The sequence below is a fragment of the Carex rostrata genome, chromosome 26 (genome assembly GCF_964058835.1).
Source record: "Carex rostrata chromosome 26, lpCarRost1.2, whole genome shotgun sequence".
NCBI lineage: Eukaryota > Viridiplantae > Streptophyta > Magnoliopsida > Poales > Cyperaceae > Carex > Carex rostrata.
Window position 1 is genome coordinate 4,803,752 of NC_135943.1, and position 19,472 is coordinate 4,823,223.

The window sequence follows — 19,472 nt, forward strand, 5'->3', positions numbered from 1 at the left end:
GCTAAATTAATACTACATTAGCTTAAATTACACTAAATTAAAATTAACACTAAATATACTCCAAATTAACACTAAATTACACCAAATACTAATTTGACACTACATTTCACAAAAACAATCTAAAAATACTAAACAAACTAAATTAAATTAGTTATTTATTTTAATTCGGCTAAAATAAAAAAATTAAAAAAGAGGAATTTTTACCTTATCAAAATCGTAGATCTGAAGAGTTTCTAATTCTCTTCGACGATCTGAACATTTTGAAACAATTGGATGGAGAAATGGTTGAGTATATTGAAAGAATAAAAAAAAAATAGAAAAACTCACCGTTTTTTTGGAGAAGAAGGGCTCGAATGGAGGAGAAGAAGGAGAAATGGGCGAGTCTGCGGGATGGATTTTGAGAACAAAGCTCCACCGATCCTAGGGATCGGTGTAGGGCTTGCTGGGATCTTCTGTGGCCGAGTGATTGCGCTGAGGAAAAGTGAGCTACACCGGTCCCTAGGACCGGTGTAGTTTTGATTTTTTTTGCTCCACCGATCCTAGGGATCGGTGGAGGCTAGTTACAGAAAATCAAGCCTTGGAAGGCTTGTTTGGATGAATTATTTTAACGTAATTCTAAATAAATAAAAAAATCCCTGGATTCCAATGCTTTGAGAGGCTTATTGGTCAGGGTGAAAAGTCGTAAATCTCAGAAGTGAGGATAAAAAAGATAATCCAGCGTGCGTGTTATGATGAGCCTGTGAGAAAGCATTTCTCCTACCCTACGAATTCACATCCTCTCCAATACCTGATAAGGGAATCTTTTATGATTACTAGATCTGAACCGTTCTTTTTAACTTGCCACGAATCTCAAAGTCCAAAAATACGCAAACCTGGAGTGCATATCCTCTGAGATATCTCATGTTTTGCGTGACCAACATGTCCGGTGCCTATTCGGGGATAGCTTGGGGGGCCAATATTATTTGAGCTTTGAGATTCGTGCATAAGTATTTGAACGGTTGAGATTTTCCAAAAAATCACGCAAAATTTGAGATATCTCAGAGGATGCGAATTCGCAAACGTGGAGACTGGACGCTGGAGGTACCTTTTCAGTGTTTCTCTGAATTAAAATTTACTATGATCGTGCATTAAAATAAATAGAATTTTATATATTAATTTTTTGTAAATTACTTTTAGTATTAATTTACAAATTTAATATAACGGTTTTCACGCAGTCGCATCTGAATGACTACATATAAAGATAATATTAGTAGGGGTGGCAACGAGCTGTTAACGAGCGAGCTAGGCCACACTCATACTCGGCTTGTTGGTGTATCAAGCTGAGCGAGCAAGTTTGGATTTTAGGTCCCGAGCTAAAACTATTGCTCAAGGCCGACTCGTGACTTGTCCGAGCGAGCCGAGCTAGCTCGTTACTAGCTTGGCATATTTATAAATTTGTATATTTTCTTTCCTGCTATATCTTAAATTTTCATAACATATCTTATCAATTATGGCTAAAACAAAATAATATTTATATGACTAATTACTGAGGATTACTCTTAATTCAACTGTAATTAAGCAAATCAACTACTATAAATTAAATTTACAGCTAAATTCATACATACAAATATATCAAAATTCTAAATTCATACAAACATATTTACTAAATAAATTCATGCATATCAAATCAAACAAATTCAATCAAATTAACTTAGTTGCTTGTAATTAATTCACACGTATTCCATACAACATTACCAATCAACTTAAACACAGTCCAAAGTGCAATTACCACAACACTGGCTATAACATCCATAGACCATAATATCCCCAATATGAAGTGAACGGATCCGATTAAACTATTAAACTATATATATTAAATAGCTCGTTAACGACCGAGCTGGCTCGTGCCGAGCCAGGCCAAACTCAAACTCATTAATTATGGCTCGAGTATATAGCGAGCAAGCTAATTTTAACTCGATCCACTAACGAACGAGCTGTTACCGATCGAGTCACGAGCGAATACCAAGCGGGCCACGAGCTTTTTTGCCAGCCCTAAATATTAGAAACCACTTCAACAACTTTTAGGCTTTCTAGCCTAGCATTGTATTGTGATTTCAAATAATATTTTTTTCTCTCAAATTTTAACAGAGCATTTTAGAAAGCCAATGTATAAGCACACATCTTTATGTCTAAATATATATATATATATCTCTCTAGGGGTGCAAACGGGTCGGATATTACCCGTCCGAATCCGGATCCGTATCCGAATTTTTGCGGATTCGGATACGGATACGGATAATTATCCGGATCCGGATATTTTATTTTTTCGGATATCCAGATATGTTAAGATTTGAGAGAATTTTTTTGTGTCTATTTATTTTTTGCATTAGAATATCTTTAAAGAGTATCTTTTGTATTGGTATTTTTAATTAAAGTTATAGTTATGTTGGTGAATTTTAGTTAATCAGGTATATTTTGTAATGGTGTAACAAGTTAATTAGATATATATTTTTTGAATTAAAAATCTGAATTATATCTGTATCTGTATTCGTATCCGAAAATATCCGATCCGTATCTGTATCCGTTTAATATCCGATCCGTATCCGTATCCGTATCCGAAAAAAAAATATGGATACGGATATAAATTGAGCACTATCCGATCCATATCCGATCCGTTTGCACCCCTATATCTCTCAGTTTAGGGTTTTGGGCTCATTTCTATATTGCCATTTAAATATGCATCCCCACTATTTAAAGTGTTATAATTTTGAAATTTAATAATATAAATAATTGTAATCAAATATTACAGCAATCTTTTGGTATTAAGATTAAAAAAAAAAGGCACTCTAATGTCTCGTCAATTGCTAAATTGCTAATTATGCCAACATAAACAATGAGAAAAAAATGAAAGGACATAAATTAGCATTTATCCACAGAGAAATATTTCTACATGCTGTATCAAAAACAAATACAGGACTAATTTGTTAAAATAATTATTCTGATACTGTACCTCTCTGGTTAAATTGAACAGTCAACAAACATTTTGTAAGCAATTGAATACATCTAGTCCATATTAATCTAAGAACTTTCTCTATGATAATCCTAATAAAAAAAAATGAAAGAAGAAATATATTATTAAACCAGGCTTCAAAAAAAAGAAAAACAAAGGAGAAAAATTATCAAAATATTTATGTACTCTGTACTCATCCATCCAAATCAGCTGTGAAAATCACCCCAGTATTTGGCAACCATGACAGCCCATCGATAAACCGGCGCACGGTAAACATAGCCGCCATCGCCGGATCTTTTATAATGTGATATCCAGGCCATTTAACCCTCCCACCGAGCCCTGCGCCGGGGCCATGATTCATATACTCTCCGTAGAAAAGAGTATCAAGTCCGAAATTCCCGTACCACACGAGCCACCCGGCAGGTGCGACCTGGGGGCCCAGATACGACTGCATGAAAACCGTTCTCGAGTAGGGTTTCCACGGGCGACCAAGGTACGTAGGATACGTGGCATCCACAAAACAGTCCTGCATTGAGAAACCGGTGTCTTGGTTCGGGTCTTTACGACCTTGTGCAGTGATTGTTACCTGTTGGCCCGGCAACGGAATCCTATTGTAGATGTTGGAGTGCTGAACTACAACGAGGCCATTCCCGAATATTATGTCGACTGTGCCGTAAATGTTGCAGTCACGGTAAAATTGGCGAAGGGAGTGTGCATATAGAGTGTCTTGGTATCCCTCGATGCTGCATCGGTAAAAGACGGAGCGATCAGAGTCGACACGCAATGCTACCGCCTGGCGACCCTGTGGGCCCGCATTGTTCCGGAAGGTTATATCCCTCGCCATGAATCCCGGCCCTGAGACCGCTGCAAAAGAAAAGGAACTTTTAGAAATTTGAAGTGTCTTTATTGGTGGTTAATTATTGTTAATTACTTCGATAATTAAAAGGTTTATGAAATATATATTCAAGGAAGCGATTTACATTTTCGATTTGCACAAAATGGATTTTCATTGTGGTTAGAACCACCAAATATAACCAAAATAATGTTTTGCCTTAGACATCAATAAAAAAAAGTAGTTACTAAAATTTGGTTAATCTTTGTTCAAGAATCACCGGTTTTGGATATAATGATAAAGTCACATATTTTTTTATGTGAAAGATTATATAGGTTTGAAATTTGAATGAGAAATATTATTTGTTGTAATAATAAGATATTAGATATGAAAGATAAAAATCTCCATTTCAATTTAAAAAAAAAATGGTTAATGTTGGTTTTACTAAAAACATTTTTGTATTCCAACAAAATTGGGGTGTCTAAATGTCTAATATACCTAGAGGTTGCCTGGATGCCAATACCAGTTCATTCTAAACTTGGGTTCTACACATACCCAATACCAGTTCATTTTTGGTATGATGGTAGTATGGTACCAGTTATTAGCTAGAATTCTCACCAAAAGTAGCACTCCTGAAGGTTGTCCATCCACTGGCGAAGCTCCGACTCCCCGATATCACCGTCTTGCCAATGCCGTCCCCGATCAATGCGATATTCCTCCTCTTCCTCTTCACATCCACATTCTCCTTATACTCCCCTTGTTTCACATATATCACATACCTCCTTGAGGTATGACTCGGCGCGTTGTTAATCGCCTCGCCGATCGACCTGAAATGTCCGGTACCATCTAACGCCACGACTGCATCGGCATGGACCGATCTCCTTCTTTTGCGCATCAGTTCCTCGTCATCTCTTGTCAGCCAGTCTGGCAGTGGCGGCAAATCGAAGGTTGCGCTGCTACCGGTGTTGTTTTCGTGCACGGTGTGTGGAATGATGCTTCGCAGGCGCTTATGCAGAGCTAGGATGTTGCTCACTAGCTGTGTCAATTGCCTTACCTATTAAGATAAGAATTTAGATTTATTATTTTGTTAGCAAGGTATATATGAAAACTTTTTTCTGTGCATGAATTCAGCAAGGTGTTTATTTCCTTTAATAAATGAGGTAGTTTAAGAAGTTAGATAACAAAACTGTCTTCCATAATTTAATCATCAGACAAAAACATGAACCAACCTTGCTTTCCACATGGACATGTAGGCGGCCGTCGGTCCCGTCGAACCCGTCCATGCATGTCTCTTGGTTCGACAATGCCGCACTGAGCCACGAACGTAAGCTCTCTTCACGGTGCGAATTCCCGACTTCCGGGTCGATTTCTTCCATCATCTCAAGGGACCACTTCAACTCATCTGACGAGTAACCAAGAAGTTCCACGCAATCACGCACCGCCATCTCTTCCCTAAGGTCATTTGACACAGCTGACATATCTGACACGTGCTCAATGGTTTCGGTCGCTTCTTCAAGGGCACCATTTATTGCTGCATGTAGGATCGGTATGGGACCGTTGGCACCTTGCCGGTGTGCAGTACTGATGCGGGATAGGCATGCGGTGCGGTTCTCCGTGTTGAAGCATGCTTGGTGCAACAAGGAGGCCTCAAAGGAATTTGGCTGCCATTGTGCTTTGATGAGTGGTAGTATTATCCAGAGAGCAATGAGAATTTGTATGGTTATGATGATTTTTGAAGCCATTTAATTTGGAGATGGTATAGGGTTTGAGTGAATGGAGGTTTAATATGATACCCTTTGGAATAATATAGAGAGAAAAGAGTTCTTCTAAGGTTGCATGGAGGGTTAAGGTATTGATTGCGTTGGAAGAAAGGTTGTTGCTTTCTCCTAGCTTTTTTTTTTTTGGTTAAACTCCTAGCTATTTTTGTTTAAATTTTTTTTTGATGGTTTTGTAATTAGCAATTTGTTCTATAATGTAATTAAACTCAGTTAAGTTTTTAACCTTTCTAATGTGATTATATATATTACAGCAACTTCTATACTCATATTTATAAACCTTCCCTCTATTTAAAAATATTAATTTTCGCAACAATTATATATATTCTCACTTGCACACATGCTTGTCACGTTTCTTCCTTGCTTTTCTTCCTTCTGTTTCATGTTTAATAATTTAGGTTTCTTAATTTTCCCTAATTGAGCTCAATATTTCCTTCAACCTCCTAAGTACTATGTTTTCTTTGTGAAGTTACAAATATTGAAATTTAGTGAAATTGATTAAGTGTGAAAATAACAATAATGAAAGTGGCCAATGGTTTATAAAGGATTGTCTTTGTTTTCTTATAGTAGGCGAATGGTTTGAATTATTTTAATTAATAATATAACGATGAAATTTGAGTTTTATGTCAATTGCTTGCTCAAAGTTTAAAAACATAAAAAAAGACTAACTACTCCGAGGGGATTTTTTTAAAATAGAATAAAATTTAAAGATATCAACAAAACAAGCACACTGTATTTTGTTTTTATGAATCAGTGGAGATCTTGTGGATCGATGGAGACAAAAAAGTAAGCATAGTAAGCATGCATAGTAAGCAGAGTAGCTGCATGCACTGATTCACATAATCGGTGAAACTGTTTTTCATAAAAAAAAATAAGTTCAACTTGTTTGTTTCGTTAAAGTATTTAAATTTAATTCTAATTTTAAAAAAAATCTAACTCCGAGTACAGCAAGGAAATTGTACTTCATTTCTTCCACTGAACACGTGTCCACAGATCCGCACGTGCAAAAGACTTTTTTTTTTTTTCTCAATTAGTCCATTAAATATCGTCATAATATTTTATAACAAATTAATAAGAATTAAACTTTGATCAATATAAAAGATTTGGCCGAGGGTTAAGGTATTTTGCCGGAAACAAATTAAATACAAACTTAATTATTTAATAATTTGAAAGTTAAATATTAATCCTATACAAATTTCAAAGACATAAAACCAGCTCTTATATATACATTAATTGATACCCATGTTAACACGGTATTAATTAATTAATTAGTTGAATCCCAAAAACAAACTACCTCATGAAACCTTCCAAAACCAGCAACTGAAGCATGCACACAAAGAGCATGTTTCTCCAAAATAATGCAACGCTACTAATGTATTATTTTAATGATGAATTAAATAGTATTTAAATTATAAACCTATATACGACTAATCAACTACAATTAATCATAGGATTGGATTATTTTTTTCTTGATGGTTTATATATTAACAACACAAGTCATATTTTTTATTTTATTTTATTTTATTTTTTTATAACTCCATGCGACTCTGTATATATGAAGTATAGAAGTTAATATGGCACTACAAGAAATCTAACATTTAATGGCGCTAAGAAACGCCAGTAAATGCTTGAGTAAACGCCGTCTATTCCAATTTCCGACGTTTCATTCAATGCCGGAAATAAACGTGTCGGCAAAAGTAAATAGCGGCGTTTTTGTTCACTTTTAGAGGCGCCTCAACAAACGCCGTCCGAAATATTTATTAGCGGCGTGTCTCGTAGCGCCATCCGAAAGTTTTGACATTGTACGGCGTTTTGGGCTTTTTTTTCAGGCGCTATGTGAAACGCCGGTAAAAATTATTAAAATATTAAAAAAAAAAATGCTGCTACAGCAGCGTACTGGATTGTGCAAGATGCATCAACAACGTATTGCTATTTATAAAATATTAACATACATTGACACCGCCAAATCCAATCAAAATATGTTTATACATATGAATAATTACACATATGAAAGAATGCATCACGCAAAATAAGGATCACATCTCAAAAGCTGAGTAATACTTGACTAAAATTGCTGGAAGAAAAGAAAACCATAACCTTCTTGTTGATAAATTTTTTTAGAAAATCATACAAAAACTAGAAACCTCTTGCTGCTAGGATAATTCAATAGTCCTGCTCCAATCTTTCTACAGTCATCTGCAAGTAGAATAGTAATTTTAAAATCTTAGTCTTGTAACATCAACTCTTATGTAAACCGGCGTTTACTCGTAGTTATTTTTTTTAGTTTTTAGTGCCAGGATTTCTAATTGAGTTCTCATACTACTATAGTGTTTTTGGAGAGCCAGGATTTCTAATCGAGTTCTGATATTAATCATAGGGCTTGGTCTTTGTAATTGAATCATTTCATCTATGAATTCAATTATTTGGGTTCAAGGTGAACTGATGTTTCCTAATAGTGGTGGCCCTGGTGTGTATTGTCACTACACTGAATATTAGCTTTGAGTGATATTACACCCACTAAGACAACTAGTAGTGTGACCTAGCGTGAGATCAAGATTTGAGTTTTTATATCAAGAAACTATCCAATAAAACTGAAGTAGGGGACAGTTCTCAAATTCTCGGCAAAGGGGTCAATAATGATGTCCTTATTTTTGTATCATTTTGGTCAGGTTACATAGAGGTACATAGCACAATTAACAGTAAACACGTATCAGTGTGGTACAACAGTAAAAGTAGGATCATCAAAAAAAAAAAATTGGTACCAATATTATAGAAGAGAGAGAGAAGAGAGAGAAATTACTTTCACGTTCCTTCCTCTTTCCCCGTCTACCAAAGGACCCAGTACTTGCTTAGTACTGGTAGAAGCTGCTCTACACACGCTGGTATGGAGCTCTGTGACAAAATTGACAGTACCAGATCCACATCTGGCACCACCCGTGCTTGTTTATTAAATCTTTTATAAGAACAATTATAGTAGAGCAGTATAACATTAACAAAGCATAATCTCAAAAACTCATTTGTATCTGCTGAATTTGTGCTTCCAGGTATACCTCCCTACTTGGAGACATTAAACTTCAGGGCCCACTAAATTCAACCCCTGAAAATAAAATTATGAATAATTTACAAAAGACAATTGGGTCAAATTAGTGAAATTTAAAAGCCAAACTATACTTTCTAAATAGATTGACAGTACAACTCATTGTCAGATAAGATATCGCCACATTCCAAAACCGTGCCCAATAAACTCATTGTCTGTCAGACTAGATATCACCACACCCCATAAAAAAAAGTTTCAAGTACTTTAAGAGCTTATGAAGCTTACATATTAACATTGCATGCAAGAATTAAATAGTAGATATCAACCAAATAATATCTTCAGTTACTTATGCTGCAACTCCGTTTTGGTCCTTGCAACAAAATCATCAGTATGAAACAAGTTAATTGTTAGAAAAATAAATAAATACACTAATCACTGCTAATATAAGCACCCTTTGTAATTCAAGTACGAAACATCAACAAATTGGGGGAAGTAAACTTTTATTATATTGTGTTTTACCTTGATATAATGTGCTGAAACAGCCAAGAAAGTTAAACAAGACCTGTACAAACCTATGACATAGGCGACTATGATGCCTTTAGCAAGAGTTAGATAGAGGGGTACCATACTATTATTAAGAGCCGAAAGCTAGATAGAGGCTTGATGTCAAGTTATGCATCAATAAAAACAATACAAAAAAAAATCACTAAGGACCAGCAAGTACTGTCTGGTATTTTCCTGGTACAAGGAGAGAAAAAAAATTACCTTCTCAATTGTTCAAGTGTTGATCTTCTGGCTTGACAAATCACATCTAAAATTCTCTTTAATACTTCATACCCCTGTATAGATGCCACTCTTAAGTATTTCAAACATATATCACAAAATAAAAAATCATATTTTGGTAATGTACCAAATAACATAATCTCAAATAGAGACTTGAGCTATATGTAATCCTAACCTTTAGTATTGTAGATTTGCTAAGCTTTCCTAATAGTAGCTTCTCAGCACTATAGTCTGTGTAAATTTTGATAGTATATGAATTCCTCATGATGAACAAATAGCAGACAACCAGCATCAGTGGAACCATAAACGTTATAGTATCTACATTTCAAATTCACATTCATCCTTCTCTTCGGTATCGGTTAGAGGTGACAACCTGGAACCCAACTTCTTTTTATTGTGCCTAAGTGTTGATTTCAGTTTAAAAGTCTATTTTCATAATTGTCAATAAGAATAATTATCAAGTGATTCCTCTTTTTTCTTATGTAAACACGAAAAAGAAATACATTACAACCAAACTTCTTTAATAAATGTGACAATTGATGTCATAATTGAATATAATACTAACCTGTCGTAACTGTGCATTAACCTCCGAGAGAAAACCTTCATCAAAGTGGCCTTCTTGCTCTCTGGTTGATGAAAACACATTTTCAACCACAACTTGCTCGAGCTACTTAAGAAAAGACCAAATGCTACAATTAAATTGATCAATTATACAATTAATTCTCAATCAACCCTCGATTTTGCCTCCAATTTAAACAATTTAGCGTCACTTTAACCCGACTTACAAATTTTACAAACCCCACGAGAATTAGAATCTCTCATTGTGTCAATTAGTTGGTCCACTCAACAATATTGCAACCATGGATGATCAACAAGGGCATTTCGTAAGAATAAATTTACTGAATAGGATTTCCGTACCAATAACTTGCTGAGCTGTCAGATGCTTCTCTGGTTCAGGATTTATCATCCATTGTACCAGGTCCTTTGCATTGTCAGAAACCCTAGGCCAAGGTTCTTCAACTACTGATCTGATAATAGCTAGCGCCACTCCTTTTTTCTGTTTCTACACCACAGCAAAATTGACATAGATTCATGAATCAACTCAAAAATTAATTATTGGAGAAAGGAGTAATAACAATTGTACCGAATTCACCGCGACCAAGCTCTCGGCCAAGTTGGTACCGGATTGAGCGTCGATCTGTACGATAATCTGGCAGGGAGAGAGTAACAGTTGAGTACAGTGCTCGGTGCTCGGATTCAGAGAGAGGGATAGCGGGGCGAGATTTTGAGCTCGGTATCAGTAGAGAGAGAGAGAGGACGAAGGAAATGGCGGCTTGGGAGAAAGAGAAGGGAATGGTGCGGAGAGGGTTTAGGCTTGGGTCTAAGGTGGCGATGTGGTCGGGGTCTGAGGGGAGAAAGCGAGAGAGAGGTTTGGGTCAGCGGCGTAGAACTAGCGAAGAGAGAGATGGGGAGGCGAGGGTCTAGTTTGGGTCGCATATCGTGAGGGGGAGACAGAATTTTAGGGCGAGAACTCTGGGGCTATATTATTATTTTTTTAACTAAAATTTTCAGCGAATGAAAGCCGGCGTTTGCGCCATTCAGTAGTCGCTACTTACGTGGAATGCTGGCGTGTCTCCAAGCGCCGGGGAGATTAGCGCCGGAAAATGGCATATTTCTTGTAGTGTGGATCCGTATCCTCCCAGGTACCTCATTATGGAACACAATTGAAATGGACGGTCTGGATTTAATTTCAGTCGGTTGGTGTTCGGGATGACATTAGGGGAGCAATATTATTTGTGCTTTGATATTCGTGCCAAGTTAAAAATTCAGATTTCAGACCGTCCAATTCAATTGTACTCAGTCAGGTAACTGAGGAGATGTGAATTCGGTCCATGAACCCTTATAAGTGGGAGAAAATTGAGCCACACATGAGATATAATAAAAGTAAACTATTTTTTTTCTAAAAGAAAATTAAGAGTATATATAGTTCCAATTTGTATTAATCAAAATTGGTTACATGACTTGATAGACTAGTTTTTTAGTTTAGAAACTGTGTAAAAATAATTAAAAAAAAAGAAAAGAAAAATGAGACATGACCCAACACCGTATCTAAACCTGGTTTGTTATTCTCCATTGTCATATTATAAAAGTAAACAAATTCTCTCTGTATAAACTCTCATAGTCTCTCTTGCTAAGCAATTCTTTTTTTTTTTTATCTTAGCAATTCATCAGGGGCGAAGGAAAATGATGGAAAAGAGACTGAGCTCTCTGTAAATTAAGGATGGGATGAATAACTTAATTGTTCGTCATATACTTTTTGTGTGAAAATTTGCATATTTGAAATAGTTGGATGGCTGAACTTGCAACATTTACTCAAAAAAAAAAAAAAAACCTTAATTGTTCGGCATAATAAAAATGCCAGGCTTTTCTCGCAATTTATGGAATTTATTTTGATGTACTACAATTAATTTGCAGAATTTTGATTATACGAATTCTATATAAAAAATATATATTTCCATGCCCACTTTTTCATTCTAAATGAAATATTTTCAGCACTTTCTCATCAAAGCACATTTCCAAAATATACAATCAAACCCATATTTGTATTATTCCAAATAACATTTTTACACTAAATTATTATTCTTCTAATATTATCAGCACACACTCAAAGAATATTGTTTGACGATCCAAAGTCCAAACACACTCAAGGAATACTTTTTCAGAGCACAAGGTACTCTTTATATAATTGCCAATCACAAAACAAAAAACCTCAGCTCTATGCTACAAGCTATAGTATTAATGTAAGAAAAGCAACTGTAATCTTTAACAGTTAAACCCCGTCTCAATTTTTTTTTTTTTTCATTTGGTTTTGACTTTTGACTAGAGATGTTCTCAAGTTTCCAGACTCACGTGGAGTGGGTAAAGATATTAACAGATTAGTTTTAGCTTCATGCAACGCACAAACCATGTGCAGCCCTGTTTTGATTCTATAGTCAGTGCGCTGCATGAAGCCAAACCTAATCTGTTAAAATCTTTACCCCGTGGAGTGCGTGTAATGCACTGGAATAAAGGCCCAAAAGTCTATTTAAAGGCCCAAAAGTCCCTCAAACTCTTATTAATATTTATTTACTAACATAAAAGCCCATCCATACTTGGATTTCCAGGCTTTTGGGCCTTTTTAATTTTACAAGGACTCTCCTCTCCAGACTCCAGCTTTGAGAAATCATGATTTGGGTTTTTCCACACTGATCTAAACCGTATATTTCAGATCAGATGATTCACGTGGAGTTGAACTTCCGATTAAATTAAGCCAGCTTAGTTTAGCACCTAGGTAATTCGGTAACATCTGATGATCTGATTTGGTCCTTCCAATTAAAATTCAGTAGCAAAGCTGTTCAAAAAAGCTTTGAAAATATATTTTCTATTACTGTATTTTTCTCAAAATAAATTATAAAAATATACTTCAAATTCAAAGTTTATAAAATTATACCCAACTCTATAATTTTTCCAAAGTATGCTTCTATCTCCTACGCTTTTCTCATAAAAAAATAGAAAATCATACTTATATTCTAAATAATTATAAACATAAAAATAATTTGGCTCAACTCTGCCTCTGTAAAAATTCAACAATCCCATGATTTATCTAGGACTACAGGAGAGGAATTGAAAATTTGAAATCCATAGTTGGCGGTGACCGCGACCAATTTCCATTCCCATTATGCCCCTGCCCGGCACCCCAACGAGTGCGTGAATGACGTGTCCGGTGCCTATTCGGGGGTGATGTAGGGGTCAGTATTATGTGTGCTTTGAGATTCGTGCAGAACGTATTTAAATGGTTAGGATTTTCATAAAGTCACGCAAAGTTTGAGATATCAGGATACGAATTCCACCCAACAGGTATAAGCGTCATGCGCATGGCGCTTACAATGTGATAGCAAGGGACATTCTATAAATCTAGGGGGAATTTCACGTATACCCCTCAAAAACTTCAAAATTACGTATTTCCCCCTCTAAAGTTTGAAATTACGTATTTCCCCCTCTAAACTTCAAAAACTCACAAATTTACCCATTTTATTGTATTTTATATTAAAACTCATTCTAAAATCTTAAAATACCCATTTTACCCTTTATTAAAAGCATATAAAACCCATCAAACTCAAATTTAAATCTAAAGGGTTCATCTACTGTTTGATCCGTGTGCATCGCATTAAGATCTGTGCATAGTGCTTCAATTTCGTGTTGATCTAGCATGCACAGATCTTAAAGCAATATTGATTGGTGCGCATCGCATTAAGATCTGTGCAGGTCACATCAATATACGTGCCTGTTCGCATCAAGATTCGTGTTGATCTTGCGCACGCATATTTAAAAGCAGTTTGGACGGTAGAAAAATTGTCCAGATTCAATTTTGAGTTTGATGGGCTTTATATGCTTTTAATAAAGGGTAAAATGGGTATTTTAAGATTTTAGAATGAGTTTTAATATAAAATACAACAAAATGGGTAAATTTGTGATTTTTTGAAGTTTAGAGGGGAAATATGTAATTTCAAACTTTAGAGGGGGAAATACGTAATTTTGAAGTTTTTGAGGGGTATACGTGAAATTCCCCCATAAATCTAAATTGACTAATTAAATGAAAGCGAAGATTTTCAGTGACATTGAATGAGAAAAATAGATTAAAATGGGTTCAAACTCAATACCGAGTATGAAGTTCAATTTCCAAAATACAATACCGAATATCAAGTCCGGATGTGATAGTTTTTATAAAAAAAAAATTGTAATCTGGTTTTTAAAATAATGTATTGTCTGATGCCCTTTGAACCGGAGCTCATCCAAAGGACTTTTTACACCGTCTAATTGAGTGATTAGGTAAATATAGAAAATTGTTTTTTCACCATTTGTTATGTTATCAAATGAAGGACAAAATATTTTTATATTTGTTTCCAAAACAATTAAAGATCTATTTCTCAATTATAAATATCATCCTAATCTAACGAAACAGGAAACCTTTGGAGTTTGAACACCGGATTTGTATCCTCTCAAATATTGTAGAGGATTATTCTCACTTTACAGTTTAAGATTAAATGTCAGTCGGGTTGAGATTCAGGGTAGCACAGGAGGTAGTATTATTGGACTTTAAGATTCGTGTCAACTTAAAAAGAACGGTAGAGATCTACTAATTGTAAAAGATTCCCTTATCAGGTAATGGAGAGGATGTGAATTCTTGGACAGCAGGCCATGGGATAAATTCCGGACCCTATCTAGCAACGAAATATTTAGATATTGTGGGGTTAATCGAATATAAATAGTACTAAGAAAGTAAGGCCAAAACCCAACCCAACCCAACTGTCTCTTCTTCCAAGCGACGAACAAGCAAAGAATTCCCCTTCTCGTCGATTTCTTCTCATTCCTTCCCAACAGATTAAAATCTTTTCTTTTCTTTTCATTCTCTTCACCACTTTCCCCTTTTCCGATCTGTGCTTGGATTGCATCAGATCTTAATTTCTTTATCCAATGCGGCAATCAAACATTCTTGACTACCCATTTTACTTTGTCGGTGTTACTGTCAGTCACTCTCGCTCACTGTAATCGATCAGAGAAGAAGAGAGAATGAGAGATTTCCCTTCTTGTTTCGGTGAGAGCGGTGTACAGATCGCGGATTCATCGTCCCCTGGTCAGAGCAGTGCGGTGACGTGCGTGTACCGAACATGGCTAGATCATGGTAACAGGCAGCGTGGCGGAGAATGCAGGATGACAGTGGTTTGGTCGAAGACAGTGTTAGGTCAGATTGGGCTCAGCATTTCTCTCATAGATTATGCTGCTCACAAAAAGCAGCAGCTTTCCTTGCTTGACATCAAGCTCAAGTCGAAGCCCAAGGGTTCGAAGAGTACTCAATGCGGGCCCACTCTCCGGCTTCATGTCTTTTGGGATTTCTCCACCGCCCAGTTTGGCCTCGGCCCTGGGCCAGAGCCATCAGGGGGATTCTATGTTGCCATTATCTCCGACCAAAAGATGGTGCTCCTTATCGGAGATCTTGCCGAGGAGTCTTACCGCATAACCGGTGCTTCTAACCCTAGCCCTTCCCCCGGCCCCAGTTCTGTCTGTGTGACCAAAAAGCAGCATATCTCTGGCAATAAAGTCTACACTGCCCGGGCTTGCTTTTGCAACGGTGGCAGGTGGCATGACATTGCCATCGAATGCGAATGTGATGCCTCCCCCAGCAGCAGCTCCAAGGGAAAGGAGCCGTGTCTTGAGATCCGCATTGACAAGAAGCGCGTGATGCAGGTGAAGAGACTACCCTGGAAATTCAGGGGCAACCAGACCATCATGGTCGACGATGCCCCTGTTGAGGTGCTCTGGGACGTCCACAGCTGGCTCTTCGGGTCCCGGACTAATGCTGCCGTCTTCATGTTTTACACTGCCCCTGGTACAGTCACAATGCCTGAAGCTCATCTTGGCTTTTCGCTTCTTCTATACGCTTGCAAGGTGCAGTAGCCCCCATCGTCAGCTTCTTAATGGGTCTTCTTCTTTTTCTCTTCAATGATGTATGTACATGTTTAATTTAAATGGCATGGACATCAAAACACCAAATCCACAAAATTTTGAAGTATCTTTACATACTTTGGTTTATGTTTCCTTTTTTTCTCATGATACACATGATATGATCAAAGTACAATCAATGGAAGCCTTTGCTCATTTTTGACTGTGCCTTAAGATTTTTATGTTGTTCGTTGAGCATTCTTTATTTTTACTAATTGCTATTTGTATTAAGAGGTTGGCTAATATCAAATCGATTGTTCTTGAAGTCACGTGCAACTAAGTCATTTTTTAATTTTCAAAGTCCAAATAGTCGATCCAAACTGTTAGATGTGATCTCTATATTAAAATGTGTTTGAAGACCAAATTTTATATTTTTTTTAAATTTTTTACTATTTATTAAGCCACTTTGAAAATTCAATAGTGACTTAACAAAACAGTAAAACAAGACTAAACCAGACCAAATTACATCTAACGGTTTGGATTGATTTTTTGGACTATGAAAATTGAAAAACCACTTAGTTGCACGGGACATCAGAAACAATTGATTTGATATTAGTCAACCTCTCGTATTAATGCATAATGGGATTATGGGACCAGACCAACAAAAATTAAATCCTGATCCCTCAACCACCTTAACTGTAGGCCTAATAATTATTTCTATACACTATTGCTACTGGTTCATGTGATTTGAATTGTCACATTAATCCAACTTCTCTTTTTCCAGATTTTGACCACCTAACGACATTTCGTCTCGTCTCTTCTGTTCTGATCAAGTACTGGTATATAGACGCGTTGTGCATGAGTGATCATTTTCGGATCAATTAGTGTGTAATTTCTTACATGTTATTTCTTGTCTCATGCACCAGTGAATTCTGGTACCAGTCTTGTTTCATGTGCTTATATGTTATCAAAACTATTGGTATTTGACTATTTGTACAGAATTTTCTCATGGCAAAGATAGAATTTGTAATAATTTGCATTTTTACAAAGTTCAGAACTGATATAGTTTGCTGGTGTCATGTGACAATACTTGGTGACCATATTTTTTGTGGCAAACCCTATCTGTTATCAAACTAGTTTTGTGGAGAATTCTAGTTTGTTAAAGTAAAAATAACAGTGATGTTTGGTTTCTATAGATTAGTATAGATAGGTGGATATGCAAAAGAATCGATTTTTTTTTTTTTTTTTTTTTTTTTAACAAAGTGAGGAGCGCCCACCTGTTTCCTTAAAAACAAAATAGTTCGTACAATATCGCCAACAACAGAAAGGAAAGTAACAACATCTAAAGAACTAATCCACAAGTTGGAAAGCAACATGGGATATCTAAGAACATAAGAGCATACAAATATGGCAGTAGAAGTACTAGAATATTATAAAGCTAGAAAAATAAAACAGCCAACAGTAAGAGAATCAATAACCACCAGTCTAAGTAAAAGTAGAAGTACTGGCCGAAGAAGGACTAGAATCAGGGTCCGGATCCCCTAAAGTAACCCAATCTTTGGGTTTTGGATCGAGACCGTTTGATTCGAATCCGTCGATCAAGATTACTTCGGGATTCGAATTTTTCTCGGGATATGTGCGTTCCACTTCGGATAGATCATCTCGGATTCGAATCAGACGATCCCGATTTAAAACCTAAAGATTGGGTTACTTCACTGGATCTGAATTCCTAGAATCAGCATCGATGGCATCAACCATAGCTCGGAATTGAAGATAATATGATAAATTAGATCCCTCTAGTCCAAGAGTTGGATCCTCCTCGGAATCCCTTGGGCTTCTTTCCCCGTCCTGGGTATCGAAATCCGACAGAATGATAATGCTGCCTGCTTAATTTAAATTTGTAACATCTATAGACAAAATTAAAGTTAATTTAAAAAAAGAGTCATCCATATTTGATTTGCATCAAAAAAAAGTAAGGAAAATTATTTGGGAACCCAAAGCTTTACAAGTAGGTATGGCAGAACTATTAAAACACACTTTGTTCCGAGCTAACTAGACAACTCAAATTGTAGCAGCCTGAATAAGTTCTATTAATTTACAATCTTTAAGACGAATTCAAGCATCTAAATGCCGAAGGTCTAAAACAGTGTCACAATTAAAAGTAAAATTGTTAAAATCAGCTATCCATGTCGAAATAGATTTAATCAAATAGCAAGTAACAAAATGAACAAGTAATATCACCCTGCCAGCCCCTATTGACTAAATTAGCCTTGATTAAAATTTTATTTTCCTTAACAAGCCACATAAATACTTTAATCTTAAGAGAAATATTTGTTTCCCAGATGATAGTGTAAACAGTATTTTTCATACCACCATAATCAAATCATTGTACAGTGAAGAGACCTGTGTCCATCTCCAAACGACAAAAGAATCGAATTATTAATGTGGTCACATTGTTGACTCATGCATTTGAGGGTGCATGAACCTCAATAAATACTTTGAAGGCCCATCATAAATGTTCACTATTGAAATATCTATTTCTTGAAATTAACCTCTCTTTATTAATTAAGTGTACCATTTAAATTGTATCTCCCTAATAAAAGGCATCATCATCACTCGATGAATAGTAAAATACACATTAAATTGAATGTAAATTTAAATTAACTATATGCGTTTGTTAAAATTAATATTCATGAAGTCATTCCTTCTTTTCTCTTCTTTTGAGTAGAATTTTTGTTTTGCTTTGGCCTTTGGTAGATGGAATTCAAATCCAGTACAATACCTCACGGTGTAGAATGAGATATGGGCAGTTGTTTTTAATCTGGCACGAATCTTAAAGCTGAACCACTACAATGTTATTATGCTGAGTAGGACTAGGGTGTTCTTAAGTTCACCAAGCTCCTTAGTGAACTTAAGTCTAAAACCCGTCAAATTGGCTTCAAATTACGAATCCGAACCATTGAAACTCGCCTATCTTATGAGTGATGCGTCTACATGTGAAAATTTTAAACATTCGAATTAATTTAGTATAGAGTCAAGCAGTCAAAATTAGGAGCTTAATAAATTAATTTTGATGCATTCATTTTTAGAACATTTTTTGACCGCTTGACTTTATACTAAATTAATTCAAATATTTAAAGTTTCCACATGTAGACGCATCACTTGTAAGGTAGAAAGGTTTCAATGGTTCAGAGTCGTCATTTGAAACCGATTATCAAAGTAGGTGTGTGTCATTCTTGCAAACTTAATATTTTCTTGATCTTGAGCAGATTATCAAATATGATTACTTTTGTAATCATACCGCTAGCAGATAACTTTACTCTATCAAGGAGCGCAGTGATACTATTATTTGTATAGAAATACGAGAGACAATAGTACTTTTGATAAACCATAATAATACTATGATAGAGTAAGATTATAACTATTTTTTACGGATAACGTTAGCCAATACTCATACATATACATATCGTTATTTAGAAAATATGAATATCTCATACTTTACAAGTTAACCATTATATTTTTATTATGCCTCTCTTTTTAGGCAATCCCGGACGGACACGCCATGTGATGTGATGT

At 35.9% G+C, this 19,472-nt stretch overlaps 2 protein-coding genes and 1 long non-coding RNA gene across 7 annotated transcripts; 1 reads left to right on the top strand and 2 right to left on the bottom strand.

Annotated features, from left to right (window-relative positions):
- Nucleotides 1-2,886: 2,886 nt before the first annotated feature.
- On the bottom strand, nucleotides 2,887-5,584 carry LOC144544433 (Plant invertase/pectin methylesterase inhibitor superfamily). The gene is made up of 3 exons (XM_078292943.1): nucleotides 5,051-5,584; nucleotides 4,440-4,875; nucleotides 2,887-3,853 (listed from the first exon to the last, which is right to left on the bottom strand). Exons 1-3 carry the CDS (start codon nucleotides 5,561-5,563, stop codon nucleotides 3,183-3,185), a joined length of 1,620 nt encoding a protein of 539 aa, XP_078149069.1. The 5' UTR covers nucleotides 5,564-5,584; the 3' UTR covers nucleotides 2,887-3,182.
- Nucleotides 5,585-7,507: 1,923 nt separating this feature from the next.
- Nucleotides 7,508-11,094, bottom strand: LOC144544682 (uncharacterized). 5 transcript variants are annotated; one of them, XR_013508301.1, is made up of 8 exons: nucleotides 10,561-11,094; nucleotides 10,335-10,479; nucleotides 9,982-10,042; nucleotides 9,592-9,647; nucleotides 9,399-9,472; nucleotides 8,919-9,003; nucleotides 8,397-8,693; nucleotides 7,508-7,792 (listed from the first exon to the last, which is right to left on the bottom strand). It is a non-coding gene; the product is annotated as an uncharacterized LOC144544682 (long non-coding RNA). The 5 variants fall into 5 exon arrangements; XR_013508299.1 differs by having other exon boundaries at nucleotides 9,982-10,083; XR_013508300.1 differs by having other exon boundaries at nucleotides 9,982-10,086.
- Nucleotides 11,095-14,759: 3,665 nt separating this feature from the next.
- Nucleotides 14,760-16,025, top strand: LOC144544680 (uncharacterized). Its single transcript, XM_078293236.1, has one exon. The coding sequence runs from the start codon at nucleotides 15,027-15,029 to the stop codon at nucleotides 15,909-15,911; it is 885 nt and encodes a 294-aa protein (XP_078149362.1). The 5' UTR covers nucleotides 14,760-15,026; the 3' UTR covers nucleotides 15,912-16,025.
- Nucleotides 16,026-19,472: the final 3,447 nt, after the last annotated feature.

What these genes read in the sequence shown, in the direction of transcription:
- LOC144544680 (XM_078293236.1), top strand. Translation starts at nt 15,027, where the DNA reads ATGAGAGATTTCCCTTCTTGTTTCGGTGAGAGCGGTGTACAGATCGCG.
- LOC144544433 (XM_078292943.1), bottom strand. Translation starts at nt 5,563, where the DNA reads ATGGCTTCAAAAATCATCATAACCATACAAATTCTCATTGCTCTCTGG. An exon ending in ATGTCCATGTGGAAAGCAAG is followed by an intron (nt 4,876 to 5,050) that starts GTTGGTTCATGT and finishes TTATCTTAATAG; the next exon opens with GTAAGGCAATTGACACAGCT. An exon ending in CTTCAGGAGTGCTACTTTTG is followed by an intron (nt 3,854 to 4,439) that starts GTGAGAATTCTA and finishes TTTCTTTTGCAG; the next exon opens with CGGTCTCAGGGCCGGGATTC.